The following is a 10,168-nucleotide window of genomic DNA, read 5'->3' on the forward strand; positions in this document are numbered from 1 at the left end:
TTGCCCATATATAGTTTTTCCAGTTGCGGTTAGTATTCATGTTATGGAAATACGTACTGTATGAGAACAAAGGTACTCAATAGTACATAAATTTTAATTATGGCCGATATTGGTGTTAAGTTGACTGTGAAAACAACATAATATTTTAAGATATGTTTTAATATTTCCGACATAAAGATAGTAGGTTGTACAAAGTTTGGTTGATATCGGATAGTCCGTTCTCATGATATTATAAAATTATTATAAATTAAAATGAAGTCCGGAAATTTTACTTCCCCAAACACCAAATCCAAGGCTTTGGTGCAGGCGCATCCTCCTGTAGAGATGAACGAAACGTGATGACAGATACAGATAGCGTGTTGATGATCTGGAAGGAGCCTTTTGCATCGCTTCTGGGATCAAATGGTAACGGTGAATATTGTATACCAACTAGCCAAGATAAGGTCAAAATATTAATTAATCGTCTGAAGAGTAATAAAGCAGCAGGTGCCGATGGATTACCGGCCGAACGATTCAAAACTGGTGGTCAGATGCTAATCAGGAGCATTTATCAACTGATTAGCACAATTAGGCTAGAGACCCAATGATTGGAACATCAGCATCCTGTACCTGTGCAAAAAAGAAGACAAGACGATATGTACCAACTATAGAGGAATAAGTCTCCTTCCCTTCGCATATAAAATGCTATCCAACGTGCTGTGTGAACAAATGGTGCCAGTGGTCAATTACATTATTGGATCATACCAATGCGGCTTCAAACCTGCCAAATCCATCATAAAACAGATTTTCACTCTTTGCCAAGTCATGCAAAAGACCTATGAAAAAATCGATACGACTATGCAGTATAACTTTAACTGGCCCTTGTTCAACTGTTAAAGACGGAACTCTCGGAACCCTTCAATACCGAACATCCTGCTGGAAAAGGTCATTCGGTATGCAAATGTGAACAGAAATGGTACTCTTTGCACCAAACAACAGATGTTACTCGCCTACGCCGACGACATCGACATAATGGTTCGAACATTGCGAGCTATAACAACCACATTTGAACGAATTGAGAAGGAGTCTGTCAAAGTGAAACTGGCAGAAAATGGCGAGAAGACCAATCTAATGTTAACAACACGCAAGACATCATGAGTTGTAAATCTATTCTCGGACATCGGAATAGTGAGACTATCGAGCTGCAGCGACTACGGTGGCTAGGTCATGTTGTGAGAATGGATGAAGATACCCCAGCTCAAAAGGGATCCACGTGGAAAGACACGAATTCGATGGAAAGATCAAGTGGAAGAGGACATTTTGAAACATTGTCTTTCAAATATGAAGAGCTGCGGACAAGACCGACGCGCCTGGAAATATATTCTATGCTCGGCTTATAGACCAAATGTTATGCCTCCAGCCAGCTAAGTAAGTAATTATTTGGTCCAAAGAAACATTTGTTGTATTCAGTATATTTCCAGTACGGGTATTTTAATGATCACAGGGATTTCAGATTTTTGGTAGTTGAAATCATTCGCCACCGAATATTTTCATGTTTTGACATAGCCTCCAAACTTCCACGAAGTTCCGTTCCACAAACTGAAAGAGACTATTTTTGCTCAAGTTTTTTGTTGGAAAATTTGTGTGTAAAAAATGGTATCCAGGAATGCAAACTTATAATTAGTTTCCCAATTAGTTTAGACATTTTTACTTGTTTTCCTTTTCAGTACATTCTGTTGTATTATTTTGTAATCTTAGAGCGATTTTGACATTTTTCCCTTTTACCAGCTCTATCATTAAAATATGTACGGAAACAGAACATTAGCATGCTTCTTAGCTTCTCTAAGGAACAGAGATGGATGTAACCTTATCATCTCAAAAATAAATCTATTATCAATATAAGTAATAACCTTGACTAAGAAAATTAAATCCCTTCTAAAAAGTAAATGTCTTATTTCAAATCTTTATTTACTCTGTAACATTGTAACAAAATTAGAACAGAAACTAACATTAATACCACGAAGTAAAGTTCACAAATCTACAAAACTATAACTATTATCTATAAAGAAAAATTATAAATTACACTTATAACTAAAAGAAACATTAATAATATACAAATCGAAAATCCACATTGCGCCGATCGTCGTCACCTAAACTTCAATGACATATGCCTGACGATATTTCCGATTGGGTTTTGAGACGACAACGGTCTTGTGGGGACGGCTAAATTCCGATGTTGGGGGACGGCGACGAGATCTCTTACCACTTGGAGGCAACGATACAACTGGCTTGGGGAATTGTTCACGATATGGTGTTGGGGCATTGGCTACATATTCATCTTCGAAATCGACCTCTTTGTGGAAATGTTCCTTTTCGGCTGATTTCAAAAGTTTTTGAAATTTCGGACTACTCAACAATTGCAGTTTTAAAGCCTCATCCAAAAGTTTTTCTTGATCTTCCAGATATTTTTCGATTTGTTTCTTCGATGCGACACCATTGAAACGATCACGTTGACTTGCTTTAAGAGATTTTAGAGGTACATCGGCATTTTCATAGGAATCACTGTGCGGCTCGTAGACATCATAGCTTGGCGTTGAATGATGATGAGAACTGATGTGAGAAGCCACAGTGGATTTCGGAGGTGCAATCACATGGAATGGATCGGGTTCATAAAGTTTAGAGAATTTCTGTTTTTTCACTGCACTGCTAAAGTATTCCGGGGCAGCTCGCTGCTCTTGAGAATTATCCAAAGAATAACTTCCGCCAACACTGCTGCCTATTGTTGTATATTTACTACTCTTCGTGGGGTGAGATGGCGATTTGATTTTCTTCGGCACCGATATGGGATGTTGTACCCGAATGTGTGTACCAATGGTGTATTCTCGGCTATCGTGATCCTTACCCAAATATGGATGACGGGCTTCATTGGAATATTCATCGGAAGAATAGCGTTCCGATGAGGTATCATCTTCGTCCTGTAAATAGTATGGATTCTAAATTAATTTTTTAAAAGGTTTCTTGAAAAGTTTTTTTTCGGAAATTTAATACTAATTTTATTTAATAAATTGGTAAATACCAAACTCACCGAACTATATGATTTATAGGGCTTCTTGGAATATTTGGAAGATCTATGCTTGGATTCCTCGTGTATTAAATCACTTTTATAGGTCAGTGGTACAAAACCACTGCTTTGATGATGATAGTAATGCGAGGTGGGCGTTACACCGGAATTGTAATAACTTCTTGAATAGGACTGCGCTTTAACTTCGATATTTGTTGTTACGCCTCCCAGCGCAACTAGCAGTAGTAACTGTAGATTATAAGAAGATAATTATTTTTTAGTTAGTTGTAAGAACTGTAATTCTACAGGTTCAGGCAAGCTTAATGGTGACAGTTATGAACTGAAAATGAACATTTAAATATATAGGATTCACATCTTGCTATATCTTCCTTACATCTAGCTATATCTCCCTTTAAGACTTTAAAGGTCTTAAGCGTATTTTCCAACAGAAGTGTCTATATTTTAACATTACAAAGCTGCTGTTTTTTGGCATTTCGTGACTGTAATTGGCAAAATTGCTCTACAGAGAATATTGGCTAGAATATCTCCCCACAAAAAATGATAAATATTGATCCATCATTTGGGAGTATTCTATTAGTAAAAGCCCGACTAGTTTTCGAAGTATTTATACTGTGGTACAGGGTATTATGTATTTGTGCATATGTTTGTAAAAATAATCGAAATAGACCCATGGTTCATTTTGAGAATATGCATAAATCACTTTCTGAGTCGATTTATGCATGTCCGTCCGTCCGTACATCCGTCTGTCCATGTTAAATTGTAAACAAAGTGCAGGACGTATTTATGATCCGAATTGGACGAAATTTGGCATAGTTCACTTATTTGGCCCAAGGACGAACCCTATTGAAATTGGGAAAAATTGGTCCAGATTCAGATATAGCTCCCATATATATTTTCGCCCGATTTAATGTAAATGGTGTACCAAAGTCGATTTGCACGAAATTTGGCATAGCGTAATTAATTAAGTCTAGAATGATGTGTGTTAAGTTTCCCTAAAATCGGTCCAGATTTAGATATAGCACCCATATATATATATATATTCGTCCGATTTAAGGTAAATGGTGTACCAAAGTCCCTATATATCTTTCAATTTGCACGAAATTTGGCACAACGTAATGAATCAGGTCTGGAATGACGTGTGTCACGTTACGAGAAAATCGGGTCAGATTTAGATATAGCTCCCATATATATTTTCGTCCGATTTAAGGTAAAAGGTATACGAAAGTCCGTATATAAATTTCAATTTGCACAAAAGTTAGCACAGCGTAATGAATTAGGTCTAGAATGATGTGTGTTAAGTTTCCTGAAAATCAGTCCAGATTTAGGTATAGCTCCCATATAAATTTTCGTCCGATATAATGTAAATGGTGTACCAAAGTCCCTATATATCTTTCGATTTACACGAAATTTGGCATAGCGTACTGAATTGATTCTAGAATGACATGTGTCACGTTACGTGAAAATCGGGTCAGATTTAGATATAGGTCCCATATATATATTCGTCCGATTTAATGTAAATGGTGTACCAAAGTCCCTATATATCTATCGAAATGCCCGAAATTTGACATATCGTACTGATTAAAGTCTAGAATGATGTGTGTTAAGTTTTGTGAAAATCGGTTCAGATTTAGATATACACTGCGTATCATAACTATAGACGCACCTTTAATTCAATTGGTATGTTAGTTGACAAATAAAATGGATCCATTAAGTTATTGTTCACAATAAAACGATCAAAAACACATATTATTCAACAAAAATAATTAATTTATTCTTTATGGTTTCGCCGAATTCTGCACTTTCAAAATTACTGGTGTTGCATAACTATAGACGCATTTTTACAAAATTAGAAAAATTCATTTTTTAAAACTTATATAAAATAAAATAACTTTTATAATTAATGGATAGGGCCTCCCTTATTATTTCTGCCTACGTCCCTGCTCTATGGTACTACAACCCCATCCGTCTTTTGCCATTATTTACATTTATTTTAACTAATTATATCTATAGAGTGTGAATGACCTGACCAACAAATTTAACTAGCAGTAAGTGAAATCAGTACTATTTGAAATACGATACACATTTATTAATACATAAACATATTATTAAGCTCATTTAATGTTATTAGATAGTAATTTGTTAAAAACTTATTTCATTTCCTATCTTTTATTTCGAGTGTTTTTTACCAGACTGTTTTACGTGGCGCATAGTATCTTATTTCATAATAAACGATATAATATGTTTAATTTGTTCAATTTAAATTTGGCAATTTGGTAGTGGTGTGACTGACAAATGGCATTTAGAACACTCCTACTAGATTTATTCTACAATATAGGTGGTTGTTAATTTATATTCTTGCAATTTGGAAATAAGATAATTTGGCGATATTAATTTAAAATTGTTCATCATTAGCATGAACCATACATTATGTGGGCTGAAGAAATATAGTTTCTATTTTTAGAAGAAAAAAAAATCTGGTATGAATTTTACGACTTTTTGGCCAAACCCAAGACAATAGCTTACGCGACCTTATAATGCATTTTTTAGGTCTATAAAACGCTCCATGAGCTAAAACCTGCACTGGAAGAGTAGCAGATTGTTTAAACAAAGAGGATTCAAATTAGAAAATTACAGCAATTTCGGCTGAAAACCGTACCAAAAGTACCAAATGTTGAAGGTATATGGAGAATATACAGAAATGTGGGCCGATATATCATATTCACAATATTAACCCACATTTTTAAAATTCCTAAGTATTGAGATCTATACATAGATCATAGTGATCAAGATTATATATCTATGGGGTCAATATGGGTTCTGCGGTGAACATTTCGAAGCATTGCTAATGGAATAACAAATTTAATATAAAATCTACCTTAGGATGGTATAGACCCACTATTGGACATTTCATCCGGATGAATACATTCGAAATTCATGAACACCTTACCGTAAAAAGTTTCGCAATAATTAGTAAAACTACATTTTAAACAAGTGAGGCCTAGCTTCAACGTGGACCGATATAGCCCATCTTCGAACTTTACCTGCCTGCCGACAAAAGACGACCCTATGCAAAATTTTGGCGATCTATCGCAATTCGTTTTGATTGATGGCAACAGGCAGACGGACTTGGAAAATCGTAATAGAATTTTACGCTGATCAAGAATATTTCGATGAGTTAAAAACGGAAAAATATTAATTAAAATGATTATAACCTCCATTCTAGGAGCTATGTCGAAAACTGAATCGATTTCAACAAAACTTTCGTCTCAATCGGACAAATATTGAGAGTTTGGTGCATTATTTAGATAAAATCGAACGGAAACACATATGAGACCAATATCTTGATCGGAATCAATTTTCTCCAGTTTCAATAGGGTTCGTCCTTGGACAAAATAAGTGACCTGTGCCAAATTGCATCCAATTCGAATCATTAATGCGACCTGTACTTTGTTTACATTTTAACATGGACAGTCATACGGACATGCATTAGTCGACTCAGAAAATGATATGATAGACATATTCTCAAAAGGAACCATGTGTGTATCCCGTTTACGTTTGCCTGTTACAAACATATGCACAAAGACATTATACCCTGTACCACAGTGTGGTGAAGGATATAAAAATAACTTCTGTACGTTATATGCACAAGAAAAACCATCTCACATTTCCATTGCAAAGTCTGATAATTGTTACTATAAAAGTCCTTAGTAAAAATCTGTACATTTTCGTATGACAATTTTTCACAAAATCGCTGAACCATGTATGACGATGAAACACCACCCTACAGTACAGTAAAATAGGGTTAAATAATTCTATACTGGTTCGATGTTGTCTAAAAAATATTGATGCCTCAAAACATTGATGTCATGTGCGAACTGATCGCGACATACCGACAGATATCCTTGGGCATTTCTTCCACCAATGTACATTCGATATTGCCTGACCATTCGATCCCGGGGTGCTTCGAAAGGGGTTTATATGATCGTTACAGGCGACGAATTATGGTTCTATAAGTATGAGATCAAAAGAAAATTGCAATCGATCATCTGGGTCTTTGAAGAAGACTTAATTTCGCACGAATGTTGTTCGTGGAAGAAGCACGAAGTAAGGATCACCTGCTACTTCCGCAAAACTGGTCATGTGGTGATTGTTCCGTTTGTGCAACACAATTTGTTTGCCTGAAGTCTTCAAGGAAATTGCAAGAAACTAGGGAGGATAGACGAATCAACGATCACCATGACAATGTGAGGTCTCTCACATTGGCTCAAACTAACGGAAGTTAAAGGGTCACCCGCCGTAAAGGCCTGACGTGGCTCCCAATGACTTATTTTTATTTTTGCATATCAGTAAAAATGAGTGACCATTCATGATTTTTCTTATCAGAAGATGTCGTCGAAGTGTTCAAAACCACATTTTAATGGAATCAAATCGGAGTTAAAAAAAGTTTTTCAACAATTGGTTTAAGCGCAAATAATTGTCTATAAGTTATAGCAGAGAATATTAAAAAAATAACACCATTTATGATGATAAATATTCGCATTTTCATTATTACGAATAATAAATTCCAAACATGATCCTAATTGTAAATTTAATCCTGACGGACAAATTTAAATCCACTCGAATATGCCCGAATATATTTGGTTCAATATTTTGATTATGCTTATTTTATATCGTATCATTAATCTATGGACTGAGGGTGGAAATATGTCGCGTTTCTAATCTAGTTTACGGAATAATGTTTATTTGCTTTCATTTCGACTTCTCTTTTCATTCCCTTTTTATACCCTCACACATTGCACGACAAAAAAGTGCTTCATCGATGTATTGGTTTTAGAGCCCAATCTTCTTTAAGCCAAAATAGTTTCAGAAAATGTGTATGTCCGACCTAAACGGTCGGTCGGATACACATTTCTGGTGTGGACGATAATTCTCGAAAGGATTTCTTCCTAACATAAATATAATTCAAAGATGGAAAAGAATATCGGTCCACTACTCCCGGTCAAAAATTAGCTGAAAATGAATTTTATACCATGCATACGAACTATCCTATTTGCCCATTCCAATATTTGAACCATGCTCGTATAATGATTGATGATTATCCACCGATTCCCACAATGTGTCAGATTTTAATGTTTAAACCTAATATAACGCGAAATTTCATCCAAACTTTGCGCATCATAATATTTGTATTAAACGTTCTGGTACCTACCTAACAAAGGCTCGACATTTTGAAATGTTTAAAATCCAATAAACCGAATGGAATTTCCAATTTGATGCAAGCTCTGCACATCGTAATATTTTTTACCAAATATTTCTATTAAATCGAGTCTGGAGATGGGACCCATTAATCTACTACTTCTGATACCTCCCCCACAAAGAATCAACATTTTTAAAAACCTATAAATTTCATAAAACCTCATATTAACTTTGCAAAGCTTTCACTTTCCTTAATTGAAGGACCACACCAAATTTCCAATCAGACTAAATTACAGACAAATTTTAGTGTAGGTTCATGTTTTGGTTTAGCCTCCATATATGTAAGTATTCCGGCCGCCACCCAACGATGGAGTATATACAAAATTGAGTTCGGTTTAATTTAGCGCTTAAATTGATTAAAAGTAGGTTCTACAATCTGAAAATCGGAATCGAAAATGTACTTGTCCGAATCTATCTCTCTCAAATAAATGTAACTATTTCAGACGAATCCAAAGATGGTCATAATCTACAATTATACATAGTTGTATATATTCTACTTTATGAATATACATAGATATAAGATCTTCTGAGCAAGGATCGGGTGAAAGTGAAAAAAACATGGAAACGAATATCGATTTGTTTGTCTTTGAGTGTGCTGGACACATTTGTACAAGTCAAAAATGCTCGTCTTCTGGTATTTAGGACTTCAGATAAAAGGAGTATATGTTTCAAAAAATATTGCATATTCGATTTGAATGTGAATATTCCTTCTTCTTCATGAACCCTACATTTGCAAGCAGAAAAATCATCAGCAAATTACTCAAAACTTCTATGACGAATTTATCCTTGTAGGTTTTTAATATAATCGCAAGGACTTTCATACCCATAAGCAATTTTTCACCCCCAGACCATAAGTTATTTTTGGATCACAATATATACAGTCATGTTTGAAATTAACCAGATATTTCTAGTAGCCGATATATGTATGTTTTCAATATGTTATTGATTTACATACCGATCGCATTTAGAAATTATTTTAATCAATTTTACATTAATATATTTTAAAATATTACTTCATTTTTATTTTTCACTAAATTCAAATTTAAGTTGCCCATTTCCATTTTTTTTATCTCAATTCTTGACAATGTACATTTCTATACTTTTTCCAAATTTACTTACAATAAACATGATGTTTAATGTCTTTTAATCTCAATTTATTTTTTCAAAATATTCACAGCTGTTCACACATTTAACTATCGGTGTCTTTTGCAATCGTAATTTGATGCGTGATTTAATAACTTTGTGGGGTGCTTCAAAAATATATTTATTTATTTTTCGTTTTCGATTTCTTTTTTTTTCATTCACTTCTTTATTTTGCAACTGCCATTAATTTATCAATATTGCGTCTTTTGAGTTTATCAAAATGTTGCTTTTAATTTCACATTTGTTGTTACCCGCACGTAGTCCATACAGAAACTGAAAGCAATTGCGGCGGCTACAACGGTTTTATGCCAACTTCCTAATGCCAAACAAACGCCAAAGACCAAACACCTCAATGTAGCCAAGCAATCCAACCTGCCAGCCAGTGAGCAAACCAACCAACCAGCCATCCAACCAACATATCAATGTTGTTTCAGTTTTTTCTGCGTCTTTCAATGAAGATAATTCAATTTAATAGCAAGTGGCTGGTAGCAGCATCAGTTGTTTTCTTCTTTTGGCTTGCTTCAAGTGTGTTCGACGTGCAAAACTCATTGATCGGTCCACAACACACCGCAGCACACAGCAAACAGGTGATGCTAGAGGTAAAGATGTAACAAATGCTGGTCCCATTGCATCAGCATCATCGACATCTCGATTCGCTTGTTTTTTTTTTCAATATTTCGAGGTTATCGTTAGCTGGATAACACATTT

General features: G+C 34.9%; 1 protein-coding gene across 1 annotated transcript; it reads right to left on the reverse strand.

Moving 5' to 3' along the window:
- Positions 1 to 2,129: 2,129 nt before the first annotated feature.
- Positions 2,130 to 9,445, reverse strand: LOC133324213 (uncharacterized). Its single transcript, XM_061533060.1, has 3 exons — positions 9,437 to 9,445; positions 3,065 to 3,289; positions 2,130 to 2,972 (listed from the first exon to the last, which is right to left on the reverse strand). Exons 1-3 carry the CDS (start codon positions 9,443 to 9,445, stop codon positions 2,130 to 2,132), a joined length of 1,077 nt encoding a protein of 358 aa, XP_061389044.1.
- Between the last annotated feature and the right edge of the window lie 723 nt (positions 9,446 to 10,168).

This window comes from Musca vetustissima, unplaced genomic scaffold (genome assembly GCF_032173495.1).
Source record: "Musca vetustissima isolate MV318-11 ecotype Yass unplaced genomic scaffold, APGP_CSIRO_Mvet_v1 utg29865, whole genome shotgun sequence".
Classification (NCBI taxonomy): Eukaryota; Metazoa; Arthropoda; class Insecta; order Diptera; family Muscidae; genus Musca; species Musca vetustissima.

Bases quoted from the DNA above. Each gene is read 5' to 3' on its own strand.
- LOC133324213 (XM_061533060.1), bottom strand. The intron at 2,973-3,064 runs GTGAGTTTGGTA...AAATTAATTTAG, and splicing joins CCTATAAATCATATAGTTCG to AATCCATACTATTTACAGGA.